We start from the raw sequence: 25,573 nt of genomic DNA, 5'->3' as shown, positions 1-25,573 counted from the left end.
TATTTAAAGGGCATTTCTTAATTATTAGTATGTTTAGCTATGTAAAAACCAGTATCTTTTTTCTATTTTCCAGTTGTCCTTGAAAACTAAAATTTTCTCTTGTTGTCTAGTTAGAAAATGTCAGCCTATCAACCATACTCCTTCTCATGTCTACTACTTTTCTACTTTTAATTTTTTTGAAGATTTGATCATACAATATTATGGCAAATTTGACAAATCTGCTTAAGTTTTAAGTTTTGTCAGACATCCTTAGGTCACTGTCTTAACTCTTGCCTTAAAAATAAAACCCTTTGATTTAAAATGAACAGGCATATCAACTAAACATCTTCTCTAAAGCTCTGTCTTATGTGATTTTTTTGGGAGATTGCACATATTAGGTGTGATCCCTGCCCTTTAATATATTGTGATCTAACTGGGAGGCTGAGGTGTCCTGTCCTTGACCATATCCTATCCGTTTTTTAATTTATTTTTAAAGTAATCTGTACACCCAACATGGGGCTCAAACTCATGACCCTGAGATCAATAGTCACATGCTCTACCAACTGAGCCAGCCAGGTGCCCTTTTTCTGTTATTTTAATTTTAACAAAATGAGAACCTGGAACTGAGGCTCACCTGATAGAGTGGATTGTTAGTTTAGCCTGACAAGTTGACATTTACTGGGGCCAATCATGAAGACATGTTCTACCTCCCCAAAACTCAAATGCACTAAGGACAAGGGCTCCATTGATGTATAGTTTGTCAGCTAATAAGGTGCTATCCTGGGAAATGGAAGGAGAAAGTTATTTGACTCTGCTCTGATGAGATCACCTTAGCCAGATATAATTTGTGGATAGCGCCTTAAGTGGCTCAGACTTCAGGGAGTGCATCTAGTAGCCCCCCAAGACTATAGGTAGAACAGAAACCACATCATGGGGTAGGGCACTAGAGACAGGAAGAGTTTCACCCCAGAAGCACAGATCTCAGTGGTCACAACAAAATTTTACTCAAGCATATAAAGAAGTATTATATTGTAATCTTATTTGTGCTAGAACAGAGCCAGTTGTTGGTCCAGTTGATGGAGTGCCAGGGGTTCATCTTTGGGTCCTGTGTATTGTAATAATGGCTTGGGTTGCACTTTAAGGTGTAGGGAGTTCACATGATTGGAGTTACCTGGAAAGAGGTTAGACTACTATGGGTCAGGCACTAGAGAGGAATACCTTCTACATACCATTTGTCTTTCATTTTATTTTGAGAAATTTCTAACCTACAGGGAAGTTTCAATTATAGTGCAATGAAAACTTGTATGTCCTTCACTTAGGTTCAGTAGTCATTAACATTTTGCCACATCTGGTGTATCCTTTTATATATTAATGTTCCTTAATATTTTTTGTAGAACTATTTGGGAGTAACTTCTAGAAAGTGGTACTTCTAAATATTTCAGTATGTATCCCTTAAGAACAAGGATATCTTCTTACATAATCACAATGTAACCACCAATTTCTGAAAATTTATCACTAATATAGTATAGTTTATATTCAGATTTTGTCAATTGCCCAAATAATGTCCTTTGTAGAATTTTTCCCCCAATTCAGAATCCAATCCAGAATCTCTCATTGTGTTGACAGATTGCTTTAGTCTCCTTTATCTGGAATAAGTCCTTAGCCTTTGTTTGTCATGATCTTGACCTTTTTGAAGAGGAAGGAAATTATAGAATTATTTGTAGAATGTCTCAGTTTGGGTTGTTTTTTTTTTTTTTAATCTTTTCATATATTTTAGATTCAGGATCTGCTTTTTGGCAGGAATGGTGAGGTTATATCCTTTACCAGTGCATCACACATTAGGAAGAAACATTGTTTATTTTGTTCTATTACTGGTAATGTTATCTCTGATAACCCAGTGCTCCACTGTAGAGATACCCCCTCCCTTTGTAAGTACTAATCTATGGGGAGAAAAATTCAAATTTCCTGTTTACCATTAATCTTTTAATAACTGATTTCAGCATTAATGATTCTCGTCCTGAATCACTTCTTACTATGGAGATTGCAAAATGGTGATTTTTCTGTTGTCAGTGAAGGACATTTGCCAGGTTCTTACCTCCATTTCAAGTGTATTGCTATTTAACCTGCCCTGTGCATATACATAAGAGTGTTGTTAGGAGGGAGTTAAACTTCATGATCTCTGCACTCCCTATTAACTCAGGATGCAGATTCAAACGAAAGATAGATAATTAGTTTGTCATATTAAAATTAAAATTTAGGGATGCCTGGGTGACTCAGGCAGTTAAGCATCCGACTCTTGGTTTCTGCTCGGATCATGATCTCATGGTTAGTGAGATTGAGCCCTGCGTTGAGCTCTATGTGGAGAGCACAGAGCCTGCTTGGGATTCTCTCTCTCCCTGTCTCTGCCCCTCCCTTGCTTGCACATGTGCTTGCTCGCTCTCAAAAATAAACTTACTTAAAAAATAAAATTGAATTAAAATTTATAGGACAAATGAATTTTTTGAATGAAATATTTCCTTTGAAAACATTTATTGAGGTATAAAATATATGGATAAAAGCATACATAATTAATGTACAGCTCACTATTTTCACAAACAGAACACATCAATGTAAGCAACAGATCAAAGAACAGAATGTTACCAGCACTCTGGAAGCCTCATCTCCCCAGCTGGAATTTTTCCTTTTCATTGGCTGCGTCAATAATCTTTCAGTGTCTTTAATGAACAGAGGACAGGAATATATGCAGTGTTTGCAACTCCAAAACCCCATTTTCCTTCATTTATGAATCTAGGCAATCTAAAAAGAAACATTAGGGTACCCTTTACCTCTTTTTCATGAAGTCTAGAACCAACATGATTAAGCATTGTTTGATTATTTAGTAAATATTTATTGACCAAATACACGTCGTGCCAGACACTGTCATAAATGGCTAGGATACACAGAAGAGTAAGAACAGTACCTGACTGCTAGCGATAACTTACAGCTCTGGGTAACACATGCAGGAGTAGAAGTACATACAAGAGGGATAGGAATGTGACTGTTCTCAGAGCTCATGGTGCAGTAGCCCCAGGACCAGTAAGAGGAAACACTGAAGAGTGTGAATCGCAGCAAAAGAAGAAGCCATTGAGAGCTTATGCAGAGGCTTGGGTGCCTTCCTTTGAGGTGGGGAGGGAGTCTGGGTGTGGAAATAGAAATGTGAGAATAGAAGATGATGGTATGTTAGGACTGTCAATCTTTTCTTAAAGCTAAACCAGTTCTAGCTATAGCTGTATCCACGATCGCATTCATAGTGTTTCCCCAGTCACTTGGCTCCCCAACCTGCTTTTTAGTCCATGACCTTACTTCAGCCAGGAAGACCTGAGAAACCTTTTATAGTTTCTCCCTTGCAGCCTTTGCAAAGGATATTATGCACGTGTTTTAAGTGAGGTTACTGAGCCTTCCTGTGAAATTGTTTTTTTTTAAGCCAGAACAGAATTCAAATCTAGCAAAAAGAGACCTTATTGCATATTGCAGTTTCTTAAATCAAATTGCCTGTTCTCTTTCTGTGCAAGTGTGATTTAAGAAGCAGGATAGAATAGTGGTAAGAGCATGGTCTCTGGAACCAGCCTGCACAAGTTCAGATCCCAGCTCCTCCATTTCCTAGCTGTGTGACCTTAGTTTAATTCCTTAACCTCTTAGTGCCTCAGTCTCTTCATCTGTACAATCAGAATAATAGTAATACCTACTTCATAGCATAGTTATGAGGATTTAATGAGCTAATATATTTTTTCAAAATTTAATATTGAAGTATAGATGACCTACCGTGTTTTGTTAGTTTCAGGTATGTAACAAAGTGATTTGATTTTTATGTTTTATGCAGTGTTCACCGTGGTAAGTGTAGTTACCTGTCAGCATGCAGTATTACTAAAATACTGGCCTTATCCTGTATGCTGTATTTTTTCCATCTCTGGGACTTATTTATTTTATAACTGGAAGTTATTTTTAAAGTGCTTTGAATAGTACTTGGCATATACTAGGTGCTATAGAATTTGTTAAAGTAAGTCTTCTATTAGGTGGAAGTATATACGTATGTATAGATCTACTTACATGGTTTGTACATCTTCTACCAGTGCTGTTTCTTGTTATTTTTAATGGATTCTAAGGTTCTAGAAGGTGTGAGTGCTACTCTCCAATTTATCAAGGCAGATGTGTAATAGTATTTCAGCATGCAAAAGTAATTCATAATTATCTGTGATGGGTGTTATAGTAAGATACTTAGGCTTCTGAATTGAAAACATAAATTCATATGAACCTAAAAGGAGTTGAACTCCCTTATCTGAAATTCAAGGCAGTGAGAATAACAATAAGTCTTTAACTATATTTGAATTATAATTCAAAATATTGTGACTTTTTCCCCACAGTCACTTTATTCATACATCCTGTTAATGATGTTGCTAATAGGATTCTGACTAGAAGTAGAGTAACATATACTTTCCTTTTGCAGCTGTAGAAAGGACTCAACAAAGAAAGCTTGAAGAAGAACTTTTAGCAGCAGCAAGAGAAGGCAGAACAGCAGAACTCCTAGCTCTGGTAAAACAACATGTCTTAGTTCTTTACCCTTCAGGAAAATTGTAACTTTACGTTAACACTTCATAATGTAGTCAAATTGCGGGGCTAAAATACTTGAGATTATAATAGTAGTACAAAAGTCCTTAAATATCTGAAAGCACTTGGCATATAATAGTTTAAGCAAGATACATTTTAAGGATTGTTTTCTATGAATTTGTGATTTATGTCCCCACTCCCTACTGTGAAAATCTGATAAATTAAGAATCTGATTTTTCAAGGCGAATACATTATGTAAGACAATTGTTTTGTTTTTTTTTTTTTTCAAATTAAGCCAATTTAAATTGAAACATAATATGTAAGATCCTATAAAGGAACAAGTTTCTCTAATTCTGATAAGCAATCATTTCTGAAGGGTATGCTACACTTTTAGAAAGTAACGTACAAATATGTGATAATACTTGGGAATATTCATATCATGTCAGAACAGATTGAAAGCTTTACCCATTTTTTTTTCCTTTTGGAGACCTACTTTCCAGTTTCTATTTCCCACGTAGTCTCATTAAACATGGAACTAAATTTGTTCTAAATTGAAGAATGAAGCATTGCCATTTGCTTTAAAGTTATTTCAGCCTTTTCATTTGAAAAGACCTCTTTGGTTTCCAAGTAAAGTACCTAAAACATTTTTTAATCTTTGTGAAATGGAGATTGTATAAAGAAGTTTTTAAAATAGTCAGTTGGGAACAACAAATTCAGTAGAACTTTAACACATTTAACCTTTATGGTTTTAACTCTTCTGAATGACTGTGGTAGACTGGTGTATATTTTTGCTGTCACAAGTATGAATCACAAAATGGGTATAAGTGAGCCAATCTTAGTGAAATCTTAATGTCCAGGAGTGGGTGGGGTGGCACTGGTGTAGTGTGTGGTGTCTGTTGTCAAGGGAATGTGGGACCCAAGATTTCATGGCACCTTGAGGACGAGCATGGCAAGTGATATAGATTTGCTGGTTTTAGGGAACAAGAAGCCACTGACTGTCTAGCATCCTAGAGCTCTGGTGTTCACCTGGTTCTATAGTTGGAGGGTCCACCTGAACATCAGTTACACCTTCCTGTGTTTTAAGGGAGAAAATCCATCTTTGATATATAATTCTGCATTGCATTTTTCATTTGTTAGCTCAACAGGCCCAATCCTCCTGATGTTAATTGTTCGGATCAGTTAGGAAATACACCCTTGCACTGTGCAGCTTACCGGGCTCATAAGCAATGTGCCTTAAAGCTTCTAAAAAGTGGAGCAGACCCAAATTTGAAGAACAAAAATGGTAAGCATGTTGGTAAAAGCCATTGTTGGTCATTTTGGAACTATAAAAATAAGTTAATGCCATATAAAATTGTTTTGTGTTAGGATCCAGCCTTTGTTAAACTATATGGCCCCTACTTAATTTTGAAGTCCAGGCATTCACACAAAAGAAAAAAAACTTACTAATTTCCTTCCTAGTTAAGAGTTAACTGTATAATAATACCTATTCCTTAGGAGGAAGTTGTGATTAAGATAGAGTTACTCCCTCGAGGAAAGAGAGTACAGTTGATTCGTGTTATTTAACTCCTGGGGGAAAAAGAGTTGGGTTCTTGAGAGGTTCTGGTCACAACATTTTTATACTGATTAATACATACCCTTGTTTATGTGTGTATTTCTATTTAAAAACACCTTTAATATATATTGTTAATCCATTAACAAAGCTTACTGCCAACAGCACTGTCATTCATGCCTCAATAGAGCTTGTCTGCTACACATATATTCTCCATAAAGCATATCACAGCCCTCTTGCACTTAGGAACAACACTATATAATAATTCAGTACTATGTTTGGCAGCCAGTTTCAATAGTGAAGTCACCAACAAAAACCAAACAAAATGTGAAAATGTGGCCCTGGATGGACTATGATGTGGACATTTGTTTACCTATGAGAGCTGAAACAGGCAGAGCATCACCTTTTTCTAACTCAGCTGGGAATATGCGCCTGAGAAGACTCAAATTTTTCACCACTTTTGATGTGCCTGTGAATGACTGAGAAATTGCGATAAGTATTGATTTTGAGGTTACAGATAAATTTTAGCAACAGGCAAATCTGCAAATGTCAAATGTACAGGTAATGAGTGTTGACTCTATGCATAACAGTATCAGAGATGGGATCAGATAACCCCAAGAGAAGCTACAAAAGGTGTGGGTATTCAAAGGGGGAACATCGCATTAGGGCCATTATCACTATTTAGGATGCTTCCCTCTGCCTACCATCAACCTGGATTAGGACTTGACTTGTTAGTAGTCCACCAGGACCCTGTGCTCACCTCCATTGTTTCCTAAATCACACTCCATGGTAGTTGTTGATTTATATAGCTGTATCTCATGAGACTGAATTCCTAAAGGCGGGGCTGATACTCTCCTGTCTAGTTTTCCTAGGACCTAGAGTAATGTGTAGCGCACACCTTCTACATGTTGCGTGTTTGTTGAAGATTTGAGTAGTTAGAGATGGCTTCGTGAAGGAATAGATATTTAATATAGACTCTGAAGTCCTACTAGGATTTTTAATTCCTCTAAATACTTGTATCTCTAACAAAAGGTCCCACTGTATTTTTTTTCTTTTTAAATATAAAGAATATCATTAAATTTTGGAAAGGACATTCTAAGCAGAGAGATTATGAGCAAAGGCATTAAGATAAAATTCAAGTAAAGTTTTAGGTGACATCCTCAGTTTGGCATATCCATACACATGAAGGGGGGCAGTACCAGATAATCCTATAAATGCAGATTAGGCTTGCATAGTGGAAAACCTTAATACGGCAGACTATTTTACCCCTTAATTTGGAAGTTCAGGGGATCATGATAAATAGGTGAGCAGTGGAGAGAGGAGGTGCTTTAATTGGGGCCTGAATTTTTATTGACATCAGTGGGAATAGAAAGGAAAAAGAAAATTAATGATAGAATTTTCTGCTCTCTTCCCTTCTTTTGGCCCATATGCTGTAGACTGGCACTATCCAATAGATGGATAATGAGAGCCATGTATATAATTTTAAGTTTTCTAGTAGCCACATTTAAAAAGTAAAAAGAAACTGATGAAATTAATTTTAATAATGTATTTTATTTAAAGCAATTTATTCAAAATATGTTAACATGTAATCAATGAAAATACTGAGATTTTACATCCCCTTTTTGATATTAAGTCTTTGAAATCTGGCATGTGTTTTACACTTAATATCTCAGTTTGAACGAGCCACATTTCAAGTACTGAATAACCACATGTGATTAGTGTCTATTGTATTGGATATAAAAGCTCTAGACATAACAAAGTGTTGAGTCTCTGGTTAACCATGCTGTCCCCAACCTGCGTATGCTTTTTTCTCTGCTGGAAATGTCCTTTTCCTACTTGTCCATGTGGTAAGCCCTAGTCTCACTCTAAGAGTTAGGTCAAACTGTTTTCGCCAGAGAGGCTTTCCCTGTATCTCTAGGATAGATATAAGTTCTTCCTGGAATAAGAGAAACCGGGGAATAGTGAAGGGGGAGCACTCAGGAGCTGTGAGGGAAATACAAGTTCCATGGAGCCAACAGAAGACATAAAATGTGGAGTGAAGGGGTGAGGTGTATTCATTGTCATGTGCAACTTAGACTGAAGAAGATATAAACACTGAGGCAAGGCTGTGGAATTCAGTGACTCAGTGCCCAGGGGTCCTTTCTGAAAGGGTGGTTTCCGCTGGTGGTTGAGCAACAGCTGGATGCGTGGTTAAGGATGGAGTAGGAGATGAGGAAGCTGAGGCAGCACTGCTTCTCTGCAGTATTTAAGAACAGAAGGAATGGTTCTGTGGCCAAGAGGAAGATGTTTTAGGCAGAGAGATTTAAGCATGTTTGTAAAGTTAAGGAGGATTAAGGCAATAGAAAAGGAGCTTGAAGATTTAATTGTGACAGAAAATGTAATTTTTTCAAAAAAGCAATGCTTTGGTAACAGCAAAAAAGGGAACATATTTGATAAAGGATGCTTGGTTTTTTATGGCAGCAATTACCAACACAACCGAAGACCTAAAAGAAGACCTAAAAATGGAGAGACCGGCCATGTTTGGGGGAAGGGGAACTCAACATTAAAAAGCTAACAGTTCTCTCCAAGTCAATTCAGAGCAATCCCAGCCAGAACCTTCAAAGGGTTTTCGTAGGTCTTGACTAGCTAACTCTCATTTATATAGAAAAGTCCAGTGTAGTGAATTTTAAAATGGAAGAGAAGCAGGGGGAGTTGTCCTGCTGGATAAAAAGACTAATGAACCTATGGGATGTAAAACATTTATTCAACAAAGTGTTTATATGCTAGTTACTATTCCAGGGGCTAGGGATCTAGAGCGGTGAAGAAAAAAAAATCCCTGCTTTCATGGAGCTTACGTTCTAATAGGAGAGGGCCAATAAAAAAAAAAAAATATGTCAGATGAGATTGGTGCTGGGGGGCGGGGGGGGAGGCAAGGGAGGAGAATTGAGAGTGTGTTGGGTGTATAGATCATTGCTGCTTTGTGAAAGATGGCAGGAGAATCTCTGTTAGAATGGTAATTACGACTCTTAAGTGAAGGAACAAGCAGTGTCAGTATCTGGGCAGTGAGGATGGTCCCAAGCAGAGGAGGCAGAGAGTGTGTATGATGTGTGTCATGAAAAGCCAACCAGTATGTCCAGAGTAGAGTGAGAGGGGGAGGGCAGTTGGAGGAGGTTAAAGAGGCCGAGGGACATGGATGAAGAAAGGCTTTGTGGGTTATTGTAAGAATTGTGGCTTTTACTCTGTGTAAGATGGGAAGGTATAGGAGGGTTTAGGATGCAGCAGTGATATGGTCAGATGTAGGTCCTGAAAAGTGATCGCTGATTGTTGTGAAAATAGATCCTAGGAGGGAATCAGTTAGGCTATTCAGGTGAGAGGAAATTGGCTTGGATCAGGATAATAGCAGTAAAAATGGTTGTTAATGGTTAGATTTTTTTAAACATAATTTGAAGGCAGAGTGGTCAGGATTTTCTGATGACTTAGATACATGAGGTGTGAGAGAAAGACCAGAATTGAGGGTGACTCTACAGTGTTTGAGTCGAGGACCTGAAAAAATTGAATTTCCAGTTACTACGAAGGGTGAGACTGCAGGAAAGGGTAGGCTAGCAATGGTTAAGAATTAGGAGTTTGGTTTTTAAGGTATAAAAAATTTGAAATCCTATTCTACAATTCAAGTGAGACAGTCGGGTATAGAAGTTTGTGTTTAGAAGAGAGGTCTGGGTGGAGATAAATTTGGGAATTTTCAGGATGTAAAATTATTTAAAATAATAGAATGGATAGGATCACTGAGTGAGGTATTGGTTCAGGGTAGATGAAGGTGAACAGACCAGATAGTTTGGAAGTTAAAACATGTACATTTGAGAACTTGACAGATGACAAAGGTGGCGTGATAAATGGATGAGGAAAGAACTGAGTAAACAATCCTGGGGCAAATAGCGAGCCACATAGTAATAGGTCATTTTAGACACCTGTTGCATATTGGATACTAAATTCCAGCTGGTTTAAACCTAAAAGTGCAATATAAACTTTAAAGCATCAGGAGAGGTTTCTGGTTTTGGCCATAATACAGTTACAGGGACTAGATTTACCTTCCCCTCTCTGTTCCTAATAACACTGTATTGGAAGTCTTAGCTAATGCAATAAAGCAAAAAAATAAATAAAAAGAAAAAAAGTATTCAGACTGAAAAAGAAGAAACAGAACTCTTTATTTATAGGTAATCTGATCATTCACATAAAAATTTTTAAGAAATCTCAAGGGAATATACCTCCACATAATAAAGGCCTTATATGGAAAACCCGTAACTAACATCTCAATGGTGAAAAACTGAGCACTTTTCTTCTAAGGTCAGGAACAAGACAAGGATGTCCATTCTGACCACTTTTATTCAACATAGTACTGGAAGTTCTAGCCACAAGACAAGAAGAAAAGACATCCAGATTGGTAAGGAAGAAGTAAAACTTTCACTATTTGCAGATGACATGACAGAATATATATAAACTCTAAACACTCCATCAGAAAACTACCTAAACTGACAAATGATTCAGTAAAGGTGCAGGATACCAAATGAATACACATAAATCTATCACATTTGTATAATGAAGTAGCAGAGAAATTAAAATAATCCCCTTTACGATTGCACCAAAAAGAATAAAATGTCTAGGAATAAACTTAACCAAGGAGGTGAAAGACCTATACTTAAAGTAAAACACTGATTAAAAAAAAATTGAAGATGATACAAACAAATGGAAAGATATTCCATGCTCCTGGACTAGGGCTTGAAATATTTAAATATATTAATTACCTGAAGCAATCTACAGATTTAATGTAATCCCTGTCAAAATACCAACCTTTCCCACAGAACTAGAATAATCCTATGGAGCCACAAAAAATCCTAAAAAGCCAAAGCAATCTGGAGAAGAAAAGCTCTGGAGGTAACACAATTCCAGATTTCAAGATATACTACAAAACTGTCATAATCAAGGCAGCATGATACTGGCACAAAAACAGACACATGGATTAGAGGAACAGAATAGAGAGCCCAGAAATAAACCCACACTCACATGGTTATCTATGACAGGGGAGGCACAAAATGGGGAAAAGGTTGTCTTTTCAATAAATGGTGTTGGGAAAACTGGACAGCTACATGGAAAAGAATGAAACTGGACCACTTTCTAATACCATACACAAAAATAAAATGGGTTAAAGACCTAAATGTGAGCTCTGAAACCACAAAATTCCTAGAATACATAGGCAGTACTTTGCTTGACATTGACCTTCACAACATTTTTCTGAAGGTGTCTCCTCAGGCAAGGGAGCTTGTGATGAGCACCGGGTGTTGTCTGGAAGTGTTAAGTTAGTGTAACACCTGAAACTAGTAACACTGTATGTTAACTAACCGGAATTTAAATAAAAACGTAAAAAAAAAAAGTCTCGACGTTGATAAGATGTGTCTTCACCAAATGGATCTAGCAGTTTAGTGCAATACGAGTCCAAAACTCAAGCTTTTTCGTAGAAATTGACAAATTGATTATAAATTTTATTTGGAAATTGGAAGGACCTAGTGTACCCAAAACAACTTGAAAAAGAACAGAATTAGAGGTCCTCGGCTACTTTGTTGTCAGGGTTTTCCAAGAGAAAAACAGTTAGTTACATATAAACTTATATATGATTTTGGAGGCAGAGATCTGCCACGATATGCTGTCTGCAAACTGGCAAACCAAGAAAGCTGGTGGTGATATTCAGTCTGAAGTCTGAGACCAGAGAGGCTACTGGAGCAAGTCTTTGAATCCAAAAGCCAGAGAATCAGGACCTCCAATGTCAGAAGGCAGAAAGAGAAGGAGTCTCAGCTCAAGAAATGACAGAATTCATCCTTCCTTTGCCTTTTTGTTCTATTTAGGCCCTCAGTAGATTGGATGATGCTCACACACATTGGTGAGGCAGATCTTCTTTACTCGTCCACTGGTTCAAAAGCTAATCTCATCCAGAAACCCCCTCGCAGGCACACTTAGAAATATTTTACCAGCTATCTGGGCATTTTTTTTAGCCTGTTTAAGTTGACCCATAAAATGAACCATCATATAACCTAATTTCAGGACCGTGTGAAAACAGATCGATCGATCAATCAATTGATCTATGGAACAGGAGGGAGTCCAGACAGCAACCTACAAATACAGAGAACTGATTTGCCTTGACTAAAGTGTCAAGGCCATCAGTGGGGAAAGGATAAATTTTTAACATGATATTAGAAGAGTTGGATAACAATCTCCAAAATCACAGAAAATAATATGAGTTAAGATTTATTTCCTTCTAGATTTTTATGGTTTTGAGTTAACTTGGGTTTTGCAAAGATTTCTTAAGTATGTAACAAGTATGAATATAGAATACAGATAAGTTGGACATTATCAAAGTCATAAAATTTTGCTCCTCAAAAGGCATTGTTAGGAAAATGAAAATGCAAGCTATTGTATGGGAGAAAATATTGGGAAAACATATATAACAACAGACTTGTTTCTGGAGTATATACAGAACCCTTATAACTCAATGGGAAGATAATTCAAGTTTAAAAAGGTTCAGACACTCCAAAGATCTGTGAATGGTGGAAAAGTACCTGACTAAAGGCTTCACGTAGAGGTATAAACCTAAATTAAAATGCATTCCCATGAAAAAACATTCACATAACTACAAGGGGATATGTACTATGAGGTTTATTTCATTCTCCTTAAAATAGTGAAAAAGTGGAGATAAGCCCTATGCACTTAAATAAACTGATTTGACTTAATACTTGCAGCAATCCTAAAATAGAAAAAATAGGAGCTACATGTGTCAAGTGAATAAAGGAAAACAGTGTTAAAGGAAGTTGCAGAATACCCTTATTTTAACATTAATACCATATTTAACATTTAAAAGTACTTTATGAATACATTGCTATATAATGAAAGTAGAAAGCTATGCATGAGAACGATAATACCCACGGAATAATGATGAAAAACAATAAAGCTGGAAAAAGAATTATAATTCCCTTTTATTTAAAAAAAATTTTTTTTAATGTTTTTATTTATTTTTGAGAGAGAGAGCATGAGCAGGGGAGAGGCAGAGAAAGAGAGGGAGACACAGAATCTGAAGCAGGCTCCAGGCTCTGAGCTGTCAGCACAGAGCCTGACATGGGGCTCGAACTCATGGAGTGTGAGATCATGACCTGAGCCGAAGTCGGACGCTCAACTGACTGAGCCACCCAGGTGCCCCTATAATTCCCTTTTAAAGTTAGTAGCCATTAGCGATTTAACATTGAAGCCTAATTTTTGTTAACTTTTATTTAAATTCTAGTTAACATAGTGTAATATTAGTTTCGGGTATACAATTTAGTGATTCAACACCTATAACACCCAGTGCTCATCACAAATGCCCTCTTTAATCCCTACCCACTCACCTACCCCCCCTCTGGTAACCATCGGTTTGTTCTTTATAGTTAAGAGTCTGTTTTCTGGTTTGCCCCTCTCTCTCTCTCTCTCTCTCTCTCTCTTCCCCTTTGCGTGTTTGTTTTGTTTCTTAAGTTCCACATTATGAGTGAAATCATATGGTATTTATCTTTCTCTGATTTATTTTGCTGAGCATAATATTCTCTAGCTCCATCTATGTTGTCGCAAATGGAAAGGTTTCATTCTTTTTTATGGCTGAGTAATATCCCATTGAGTGTGTATGTGTATACACACACATACCATGTCTGCTTAATTCATTCATCAATCAAGGGATACTTGGGCTGTTTCCATAATTTGGCTAGTGTAGATAATGCTGCTATAAACATTGGGGTGCATGTATCCTTTTGAATTAGTATTTTATTATTCTTTGAGTAAATACTTGTGCAATTGCTAGATCATAGGGTAGTTCTATTTTTAACTTCTTGAGCAACTCCATACAGTTTTTTCCAGTGTGGCTGTATCAGTTTGCATTCCCACTAGCAGTGAAAGAGGGTTCCCCCTTTCTCCACATCCTCGCCAATGCCTGTTTCTTGTGTTGTTGATGTTAGCCATTCTGACAAGTGTAAGGTGATACCTCATGTTAGTTTTGATTTTCATTTCCCTGATGATGAGTGATGTCGAGCATCTTTTCATGTGTCTGTTGGCCATCTGGATGTCTTTTTTGGAGATATGTCTGTTCACATCTTCTGACCATTTTTAAATTGGATTACTTGTTTTTTGGCTGCTTATATATTTACTAACTCTTTATCAGGTATGTCGTTTGCAGATATCTTTTCCCATTCTGTAGATTGTCTTTTGGTTTTTTTTTTTTTTAATGTTTATTTGAGAGGGACAGGGAGAGGGAGGGAGAGCAAGCATGCAAACAGGGGAGGGGCAGAGAAAGAATCCGAAGCAGGCCCCATGCTGCCAGCGCAGAGCCCATTGTGAAGCTCAAACTCATGAACCGTGAGATCATGACCGGAGCCAAAATCAAGAGTTGGATGCTTAACCAACTGCATCACCCAAGTGCCCTGCCTTTTAGTTTTGTTGATTATTTCCTTTGCTGTTCAGAAGCCTCTTACTTTGATGATAGTCCTAATAGCTTATTTTTGCTTCTGTCTCCCTTGTCTCAGGAGACCTATCTAAAAAGGAATTGCTATGGCCAATGTCAAATAAGTTACTGCCTGTGTTCTAGAGTTTTTATGGTTTCAGGTCTTTAGGTCTTTAATCCATTTTGAGTTTATTTTTGTGTATGGTGTATGAAAGTGGTCTAGTTTCATTATTTTGTAGGTTGCTCTCCAGTTTTCCCAACACCATTTGTTGAAGAGACATTCTTTTTCCCATTGTATATCCTTTCCTCCTTTGTCAAAGATTAATTAACCATATAATTGTGGCTTCGTTTCTGGGTTTTCTGTTCTGTTCTCTTGATCTGTGTGTCTGTTGTTTTGTGCAATACTCTACAGTTTTGATCACTACAGCTTTGTAACTTGAAGTCCAGAATTGTGATGCTTCCAGCCTTTTCATTTTCAAGGTCACTTTGGCCATATGAGGTCTTTTGTGGTTCCATCAGATTTTAGGATTACTTGGTCTAGCTTTGTGAAAAATGCTGTTGGTATTTTGATAAGGATTGTGTTAAATATATAGATTGCTTTGGGTAGTATAGACATTTTAATGATACTTGTTCTTCCAATCCATGAGCATGGAATATTTTCTGGTTTCTTGGTGTCTTCTTCAGTTTCTTTCATCAGCATTTTGTAGTTTTTAGAGTACAGGTCTTTCACCTCTTTAGTTAGGTTTATTGCTAGGTATTTACTGCTTTTGGTGAAATTGTAAATGGGATTGATTGCTTAATTTCTCTTTCTGCTGCTTCATTATTGGTGTACAGAAGTGTATCAAATTTCTGTACATTTATTTTGTATCCTGTGACTTTACTGAATTTGTGTATCAGTTCTGATAGTTTTTTGGTAGAGTCTTTAGGGTTTTCTATATATAGTATCATGTCATCTGCAAATAGTGAAAGTTTTACTTCTTCCTTCCTGATTTGGATGCCTCTTATTTCCTTTTGTTGTCTAAATACTGTGACTGGGACTTTCTGGACTATGTGAATAAAAGTGATGAGAGTGGATAGATATCCTTGTCTTGTTCCTGACCTTAGCGGGGAACCTCTCAGTTTTTCCCCATTTAGGATGATGTGAGCTGTGGGTTTTCATATACAGCCTTTCTTATGTTGAGGTATGTTTCCTCTAAACCTACTTTGTTGAAGGTTTTTATCATGAATGGATGCTGTACTTTGTCAAATGCTCTTTTTGCGTCATTGAGAGGATCATATGGTTCTTTACATGTATTATTAATGTGATTTATCATGTTGATTGATTTGTGAATATTGAACCACCCTTGCATCCTGGGAGTAAATCTCACTTGATGGTGAATCATTTTTTAAAATTATTTTTTTAATGCTTATTTATTTTTTTTTTTAATTTTTTTTTCAACGTTTATTTATTTTTGGGACAGAGGGAGACAGAGCATGAATGGGGGAGGGGCAGAGAGAGAGGGAGACACAGAATCGGAAACAGGATCCAGGCTCCGAGCCATCAGCCCAGAGCCTGACGCGGGGCTCGAACTCACGGACCGCGAGATCGTGACCTGGTTGAAGTCGGACACTTAACCGACTGCGCCACCCAGGCGCCCCTTAATGTTTATTTTTGAGAGAGAGACAGAGACAGAGTGCAATCAGGAGAGGGGCAGAGAGAGAGGGAGACACAGAATTGGAAGCAGGCTCCAGGCTCTGAGTTGTCAGAATAGAGCCTAGTGCGGGGCTTGAACTCACAAACTGTGAGTTCATGACCTGAGTTGGAGTCAGACACTTAACCAACTGAGCCACCCAGGTGCCCCATGAATGATTTTTTTAAAAAGTATTATTGGATTTGCTTTGCAAGTATTTTACTGAGCATTTTTGCATCTATGTCCATCAGGGATATTAGCTCATAGTTCTCTTTTAGTGGTGTCTTTATCTGGTTGTGGTATCAGGGTAATGCTGGCCTTGTAGAATGAATTTGGAAATTTTCCTTTCTTTTCTACTTTTTGGAATAGTTTGAGAAGAATAAATAGTAACTCCTCTTTAAGGGTTTGGTCCTGGACTTTTGTTTCTTGGGAGGTTTTTGATTACTGATTGAATTTCTTTGCTGGTAATCAGTCTGTTCAAGTTTTCTGTATCTTACTGTTTCAGTTTTGGTAATTTATATATTTTTAGGCATTTATCCATTTCTTCTAGGTTGTTCCATTTGTTGGCCCATAGTTGTTCAGAATATTCTGTTGTAACTGTTTGTATTTCTGTGTATTTCTCCTCTTTCATTTGTGTTTATTTATTTGGGTCCTTTCTCTTTTTGGTAAGTCTGGCTAGATGTTTATTTTATTAATTTCTTTTCAGAGAACTGGCTCTGATTTCATTCATTTTTTTTTTAATTTCTTTTTTTTTTTTTCTTTTCTTTTTTTTTTTTTTTTTTTTTTTTTTTAATTCCTAGGGGTGCCTGTGTGGCTCAGTCGGTTGAGCGTCCGACTTTGGTTCAGGTCATGATCTTGCATTTGTGGGTTCAAGCCCCACTTCAGGCTTTGTGATGACAGCTCAGAGCCCAGAGCCTGCTTTGGATTCTGTGTCTCCCTCTCTCTGTCCCTCCTCTGCTCACACACTCTGTCTCTCAAAAAATAAAACATTAAACTTTTTTTTTAAATCTCTCATTTATTTCAGCTCTAATCTGTATTATTTCCTTCCTTCTGCTGACTTTGGCTTAATTTGTTCTTTTTCTCCTTTAGGTGTAAGGTTAGGTTGTCTATTTGAGGTAGGCCTGTATTGTTATATACTTCCCTCTTAGGACCACTTTTGCTTCATCCCCAAGGTTTTGGACCATTGTGTTTTCATTTTCATTTTTTTCCAAGTATTTTTAAATTGCTTTGATTTCCTGTTTTACCCATTCATTGTTTAGTAGCATGTTGTTTAACCTCCATGTATTTGTGGTCTTTTCAGGCTTTTTCTGAAAGATCAGCTTTAAAATTTTTTTTTTTCAATGTTTATTTATTTTTGGGACAGAGAGAGACAGAGCATGAACGGGGGAGGGGCAGAGAGAGAGGGAGACACAGAATCGGAAACAGGCTCCAGGCTCTGAGCCATCAGCCCAGAGCCTGACGTGGGGCTCGAACTCATGAACCGCGAGATCGTGACCTGGCTGAAGTCGGACGCTTAACCGACTGCGCCACCCAGGCGCCCTGAAAGATCAGCTTTTAAAAGTAATGGACGGTAGGTACAGATATATGGAAAGGACTTCCCTAATAGGCTCTATGAACTACAGAGCAATGGGAACAACTACAGTACAGATTTTAAATTTTATCTGCTAATTACTAGTTACAAACCAAAGTTATTTTCCTAGCTGGGAATTAAGTAGAATAATTCTAAAAAGTGCTAAAAGAATAAGAAAAAAACAAAAATTGATATTAACGGTACCATTCCTACTGTCTCTACCAACTTCCCAAAGACTTGAATAGTTTTTCTATGTGGTGGTTTATAATGATTCTTCCTTCAAAATTTAGATTCAAAAAGCATTCCAATGTAACTAGAATTAACAGTCCCATGCAAATATCAGTCTAAACTGAGGAAATATCCCTGTAAACATGAAAAATTTAATTGTTGGTGTTTAAATATACTTTTATCCTGTTGTTTTATTAGTAACCAAGTGTTAAAGTGTCCTTGATAAAAGTCAAGATGGAGCCTTCTGAAAAAGTATTTAAGTCATAAGGGTGATATTGTCTGCATTATAGAAAGTTTTAAAAATAGGAAAAACATAAATGACTAAAATACAACCTCTGTTTCTTTGGCATATTATATAACTTTCTAATTTATTTTCAGTACCTACATTAGAACAGTTTTTTTTTAACTGCAAAACTAATGATTGTTTATGTTCGAAATGAGGAAGATGAAGGCACCAACAAAGTGTAATCACCTATGACACAAAGATTTACCTTTTAGCTGTTATTCTCTGGCAGACTAGGCTTTTTTTTTTTTTTTTTTTTTTTTTTTTTTTTTTTTAGTTTAAAATAGTGGCACCTGGGTGGCTCAGTTGGTTTAGCATCCAGCTCTTGATTTTGGCTCAGGTCCTAATCTCATGTCTCATGGGATTGAGCCCTACATCTGGACTCTGCGCTGACAATTCAGAGCCTTCTTGGGATTCTTTCTGTCTCTCTTTCTGTCCTTCCCCCACTCACACATGCTCACTCTCAAAGATTTAAAAAAATAAAAATAAAGTTTAATACCAACTCGAGTGTAAATAAAAGAAAGTTCATACGTTATTAATATCAGTGTAAATACAGAAGTGTCTCATGGTATTGAAAAGCAGGCATCAGAAGGGATGGAATCAGGAACCAGGAAGCTGTCAGGAACCAAGAAGATTGCCACTCATTGTGTGTGTATCCTTCTCATTGCTTGGTCTCATTTCTGCCTCTTAGCAGATCCATTTTCCAGCATGCATGCTAGAAGATGGCAGTGCTGAACTCTATTCGGTAGACAAGGATCTCCTAAACTCAGCTTTAAATTCCAGTGAGATAATTTGATGGCACCCGCTGTGTTAGACATCTGCCTCTGATACAGTCAGCTGGAACTCTGGGGGCGGGGCATTATGGTACAAACATGGCTGCTAGGGCCTTCCCCTTGGGGTGTGGAAGGGGCAGTGCTCAGACAGCTTACCACCCAAAACTCCGCAATATGGATGATTATCTATCTCTATATTTTCTAAGACTAAATTTTCCCATTTTTTTTTTTAAGATGTTTTCCATTTTTATTCAAATTTATTGATCCTCTTTTTTGGTTTCTTTGAACACTTCTAGCCTTAGAGATTTAGTAAATAGTTGAGTCTGTTTTCTGCTAGCTTATCTGTAATCACATTCATTCATTAAGCAAAAATGCTGAGCCTCTACTCTGTGCCAAGAACTATTTGTAGATGTTGGAGATCCAACAGTGAACAACACCTGATAGTTTCCACACTTTGGGAGCTTATATCCTAGTGGGAGGAGACAGATAAGGTGTAAATACACATATAATGTCAGGCAGTGAGGTGCAGAAAAATAAACAGGATGAAGGGGATAGAGAGTGATGGCATGGGGTAGGGGGCTGTTGTTTTGGAAAGGGTGTAAGGGAAGAGCTCCCTGAGCACAGAGCTGCAGTGAGTCAGGAGAGCCCTGAGGAAATCTGGTAGAAGAGTATTGAAAACCAAAGGAAGCAACTGTAAAAGCTCTGGGATTGGAGAGGAGAGTGCTTTGCATATTTGAAGAAGAAAGCTTTCCGGGTGCCTAGAGCAGGGCAAGTCGGGGAGAGGGGAAAGGTCAGGAAAGTAGCCAGAGGCCCAGCCCCATTTGTTGGTGTGCTTGCTGGGTTTTGAATAGGAAACGCCATGTGAGAGTGTTAGGATGTGAGGCTCTCAAATTGCTGACCACTTACCTTTATTTACATCCTTCATCAAGCAATCTTCTCTTTCCGTTTTTTATACCTTTCTCCTACATTTTAAGAATTTGTTTGCTGTTTTCTTTCATTGCTTAATCTGCCTCTTTTTTTGCAAGTATCTCCTTTTCCAGTAGTTTTTTTTTAATGTTTATTTCTGTGAGAGTGCGAGCAGGAGGGAGCAGAGAGGGAGACAGAACATCCCAAGCAGGCTCAGAGCTGCCAGCGCAGAGCCTGACATGAGGCTCAGACCCATGAACCATGAGATCATTACCTGAGCCAAAATCAAGAGTTGGATGATTAACCAACCTAGCCGCCCCACAAGTAACTCATTTTTAATGATTGTTTTTGTAATGTTTTAATATCTGATAAGGTTTCCCTTTTCTTTTGAGGATTTTCTTTGACGTTCGTATCTGTTTATTCTCCCAGATGGCATTCAAAATAATTTTTTTAGGTTCCTAGTAAAAATACCATTGGTATGTTATTGAAATTATATTCTGTGTAAATTCCTTTGAGGAATGTTGACACTTAGTGTTTTCATTAAGGGACAAATGTATATCATGTACAAATGTAAATATTGGATCATTTCTGTTTTTTACTTTATTTTGTTGTGCTTGATAAGAGATTTTGAAGTGTCTGGTTATGATGCTTCTCCAGGTAGGGAGGCTATTTCATTCAGTTCAGAAAGCATTTTATTTGATTCTTACTGTCTGCCAGGCACTTTAGGCACTGAATCTAGAAATGAAGGCTTGGTGCTGGGATTTCAGTTAGTTGGCAGGAGTTCAGAATTTATTTTTGGTGTTAGGGCAGAATTCCATGAAAGAAATCACATTGTTCTCCTCCTCTTCACCTAAAGGAATAATTTCTCAAAAGTGCCCTGTAGATAGAATAAAAATAACGGTTGGCAGACTTTTTTTAAGACCTCTTCCTATATGCTAGCTAGAAAACCTAAACTGGTTATTAATTTCTCAGTTAACACTTTAAAAAGTTTTTTCCCCACTAAGGCAATAATATATAATCAGTCCAAGTTTTACGCATTAGTCCTATAATCTACCTCTAGAAGCTGAAACCTGTGAATTTTTCTCCACATTTTCCGCTACTAACTCTGCAGTCCAAACCACCATTATCTTTCACCTGGACTATTGATATTGCTTTGTACATATTATCCCTACTTTTCTCTTGCCCACGTTCACAAGGCATTTTCCACACTGTAGCCATGGTGATCTTTAAAAACAATGTCTTTATTATGGAAATTATCAAGCCTTAAAAAATAGAATAATAGAATTAATTGATGTATCCCTCCCTTCCCCTCTGTTTGTCTCCAGGAGTTCTCAATAATGGCCACTGTCCAGTTATGTTATTTTTGTGTATAAATATTTCAGTGTATGGGCTCCTAGCTGGCTCAATCAGTAGAGTATGTGACACTTGGTCTCAGGGTTTTAAGTCTGAGCTCCACGTTGGGTATAAAGATTACTTAAAAATAAAATCTTAAAAAATTTTTTCAGTATATTTATAAAAGATAAGGGCTTCTTGGGGCGCCTGGGTGGCGCAGTCGGTTAAGCGTCCGACTTCAGCCAGGTCACGATCTCCCGGTCCGTGAGTTCGAGCCCCGCGTCAGGCTCTGGGCTGATGGCTCAGAGCCTGGAGCCTGTTTCCGATTCTGTGTCTCCCTCTCTCTCTGCCCCTCGCCTGTTCATGCTCTGTCTCGCTCTGTCCCAAAAATAAATAAACGGAAAAAAAAAATTTAAAAAAAGATAAGGGCTTCTTTAAAAAAAAAAACCTGTAACCACATGATGGTTGCACAGCTCTGAATATACTGAAAACCACTGAATTGTACACTTGAAATGGGTGAATTATATGGTATGTAAATTATATCTCAACATAGTTGTTAAAAAAACATCAAGGAGCCAAAGTTTGCATTTCCCCAGTTACACTTTTAAATATTTAACACTTTGATAGAGTTTTAAGCATAAGTTGGATAGTGTACTATTTTTCTTAAAACCCTTCAGTGACTTTTCATCATATTTATAATAACCCATACCCCTTGTATTGGCTCAGAAAGGTCTGACCTACAAAGCCCTGGCGTAATATGCTTCTTTGCCTCTCTGACTTTCTACCTCTCTTGCCCACTAAATTGTTTCTACCTCAGGGCCTTTGCATTAGCTGTTCCATCTACTGGAATGCCTTTCCCTATATTTTCCCAAGCCTTGATCATTCCTTTCAATTTAAATACCTTTTCCTCACAAAGGCCTACCCTGATCAGTTGCCCAGTCTCCAGTCTAAAGTGGTATCCTAGTCATTCTCCATCACACCATTCACTTATAAAGTATCAGCATAGCATAGTTTGTTATCTGGCATGTAATTGTTGTTAATTTACTATTTCCCTTTTTCTGTGCCTTCCCTGCCCCCCTCCCATGTTTTCTGTCATGTTCACTGCTGAATCCCCAGTGCCTAAAATATTAATTGGTGCATAATAGACCCTTATTAGGAGAAATTCATACAAAAAACTGCCCAACACATGCCAGGTGTTTGGTACTTATAAAAAGGTTATTTGATAGAATATATTATCTCACTGCATAAACAGAGTTCTGGTCAGGTATGTTACTTTGAAAGGGCCATTTTCTACTCCCAAGTTATAAGGTGACTGGTTTTTGGGTTTTTTTTTTAAGCGACCTTATTTCATACAGCATCCTGTTCACTTCAAAGCTCAATAAGTAACTTTTAACAACTTCTGTTTTTGTTGTTTGGCAAAACATAGGGTGCTTGCATGAATAAGGTTGCAAAAGTTACTATAATGCCTTGCTGGTTTTATTCTCCATTATCACTTTTTCTTTTGTCCTCAACTGTGGACCATCACACTCTTTGCTTATGATCTCTCTCTGCTTCCTGTTCTCTGGTGAAGCAGCTTAAGAGTGGCAGTGGTAGGCTGAATGACAGCCCCCTAAAGATGCAATTAGTTAAGTATCTTGAGATAGATAATCCTGAATTATCATGGGGGGCTGTGTAATCACAGTTGTCCTACAGGCAGGGGGGAGGAAAATCTGAACATTGAGAAAGAAAACGTAAAGATGGAATCAGAGGTTGGAGTGATGCCCTTTAAAGATAGGAGGACCACAGTTTGAGCCCTGTGTTGGGCTCTGTGCTGACAGCTCAGCCTTTGGATTCTGTGTAGTCCTCTCTTTTTGCCCCTTCCCTGCTCATGCTCTGTCTCTCTCAAAAATAAATAAATAAATAAATAATTATTTTAATTAAGATGGGAGGACCACAAATCAAGGGATATAGGTGGCTTCTAGAAACCAGAAAAGGGGTGCCTGGGTGGCTCAGTTGGTTAAGTGACTTCAGCTCAGGTCATGATCTCACGGTTTGAGTTGGAGCCCCGCATCAGTCTCTGTGCTGACAGCTCAGAGCCTAGAGCCTGCTTCAGATTCTTTGTCTCTCTCTCTCTTGTCCCTCCCCCCCCCACACCTCCCTCTCTCCCTCTCTCTCTCTCTCTCTCTCTCTCAAAAATAAACAAACACAAAATTTAGAAACCAGAAAAGGGGCAAGGCAATGGATTCTCCCCTAGAGCCTCCAGAAGGAATGCAGTCCTGTCTACACCTTGATTTTGGCCTAGTGAGACTGATTTTGGATTTCTGATCTCCCAAACTATAAAACAATTAATCTGTATTATTTGAAGCAATTAAGTTTTTGGTACTTTGTTTTAGTAGCCACGAGAAACCAATTCAGTGATTTAAAGTATAAGAAGGCTTGAAGGATCACAGAACCTGTACAGAGTGTTCTGAGGTTAATCTTGCTGGCTTAGTAGTTAGCTACCAAAATGGAAGCCAGAAAGAGTTGAGATGGCAACTTCAGGTGGGTAATGTGGGGGGAGAAGAGACAAGTGTGGTTGTTGGTATAGTGAAAGAATAGTCATGCTGTAATGGCAGTATCCATGTTATATACAATTAAGCTCTTGATGGTTTGTTTCCTTGTATTTTATACAGATCAGAAACCCCTTGACCTTGCCCAGGGTGCTGAAATGAAACACATTCTTATTGGTAATAAGGTACGTAGTAATAGACTACATGCATGTGATCATTTTTAGAAAAAGATTTTGAATTCCTGAAATACATAGATGGCATTTTTAATGAAAACATATTTTCAATAGGTCATCTACAAAGCACTGAAACGATATGAAGGCCCTCTTTGGAAGGTAGGCTGAGATGATCTTATTTCTAGAACTGGAAAGAATTCTCAGGTGCCCCATTTTTATTTAATAAAAAAAATTTTTGTAATGTTAGAGTGGGGAGCCCATGTTTGCGTGGGGGTGGGGGCTGGAGAGAGATGTGGGGAGAGAGAATCCCAAGCAGGCTTCATGCTGTTAGCCCACAGCCCGACGAGGGGCTTCATTTCACAAATCGTAAGATCATGACCTGAGCTAAAATCAAGAGTAGGACCCTTAACCAACTGAGCCACCCAGGTGCCCAAAAAATTATTTCAGAAGAAAAAATGATTTAAGCATTCTTGGATCTTGCAATGTAAACCATTTTGTGGGTGTGGGTGTGGGTGTGGATGTGTGGTATTGGCTTTCGTTAGGGTTCCACTTGTTATAGCAATTGCTGCTCTTTTTATTGATGGTCTAAGAACACTTTTAAGTGACCAAGTTTATGCAGAACAGTGTTTAATCATAGAATTGCAGTGTTTTTGTTATGAATGTTGAAACAGGGAGGACTTAATAGGAATTTAATGTTTGAGTTGTCACAGAACACACATACAAAATCTTTCTGGTTCTAAAAATTTTTTGCATTTTGGAGTTCATTTATTTTCTAGAATTAACTGTCGTAGAGCATGTGTTTTCTTTTGCATTTGCAAGCACTCCCTTTACGTATTTATGCACAAGTATGTTTATGTTGTATAAAATTAGAATTAATTCTTAGACTTTGAAGTCCACAATTGAAAATTGTCCCGTAATTATCCTTGGACAATACTGTCAGAACTATAAACTGTGTTCATTATTGATCTTATCAGTATGCCATTTCTTCTCTTCTTGTCCCCCTGTAGTGGTATGTTTTCATTACTGCACCTAGTTACCTTAGTTCATGTTTGATCATTTTTTTTTATAATGTTTATTTTTGAGAGAGGGAGACAGAGTGCAAGTGTGGGAGGAGGAGAGAGAGGGAGACACAGAATCCGAAGCAGGCTCTGGCTCTGAGCTCTCAGCACAGAGCCCGATGCAGAGCCTTAACCCATGAGCTGTGAGATCCTGACCTGAGCTGAAGTCGGACACTTAACCAACTGAGCCGACCCAGGTGCCCCCATGTTTGATTATTTTTTAATATTCATCAGTACTATCTACATGAAAGACTACAATAAGAATTATCATAACTTAATTTCTATCAGTCAGGTATTTGAATCTGGATCTATCAGCTTGGAAAATCCTTGCCATTTTTTCCCTTAGAGTTCAAGATTTTTTGGCTGGAGATTATTCTGGGTGGTATTAGAACATGGAGTCCTTTCGTGGTATAGGAAACAGTAAGTATTATGATCCTGATACTTAGTAAATTTATTCT

The 25,573-nt window shown here is 37.7% G+C and overlaps 1 protein-coding gene, 1 long non-coding RNA gene and 1 other non-coding gene across 8 annotated transcripts in view; 1 reads left to right on the top strand and 2 right to left on the bottom strand.

Moving 5' to 3' along the window:
• Window positions 1-25,573, top strand: part of OSBPL1A (oxysterol binding protein like 1A) — a 245,337-nt gene that overhangs the window by 55,709 nt on the left and 164,055 nt on the right. For all 6 annotated transcript variants that reach the window (XM_047828148.1, XM_047828145.1, XM_047828146.1 and 3 more), the window contains 5 exons: window positions 4,463-4,548; window positions 5,701-5,845; window positions 24,008-24,069; window positions 24,172-24,216; window positions 25,462-25,535. In XM_047828148.1, coding sequence (XP_047684104.1) covers window positions 4,463-4,548; window positions 5,701-5,845; window positions 24,008-24,069; window positions 24,172-24,216; window positions 25,462-25,535 — 412 coding nt within the window. The remainder of the gene's footprint in view (window positions 1-4,462; window positions 4,549-5,700; window positions 5,846-24,007; window positions 24,070-24,171; window positions 24,217-25,461; window positions 25,536-25,573) is intronic.
• The window catches only part of LOC125149289 (uncharacterized), a 58,595-nt gene that overhangs the window by 18,837 nt on the left and 14,185 nt on the right, over window positions 1-25,573 (bottom strand). The gene's annotated exons all lie outside the window — the stretch shown is intronic.
• Window positions 485-557, bottom strand: TRNAN-AUU (transfer RNA asparagine (anticodon AUU)). The gene has a single exon. It is a non-coding gene; the product is annotated as a tRNA-Asn (tRNA).

The sequence above is a fragment of the Prionailurus viverrinus genome, chromosome D3, assembly GCF_022837055.1.
Source record: "Prionailurus viverrinus isolate Anna chromosome D3, UM_Priviv_1.0, whole genome shotgun sequence".
NCBI lineage: Eukaryota > Metazoa > Chordata > Mammalia > Carnivora > Felidae > Prionailurus > Prionailurus viverrinus.
The sequence above is the reverse complement of the archived record's forward strand: the minus strand, read 5'-3'. Positions and strand labels throughout refer to the sequence as shown.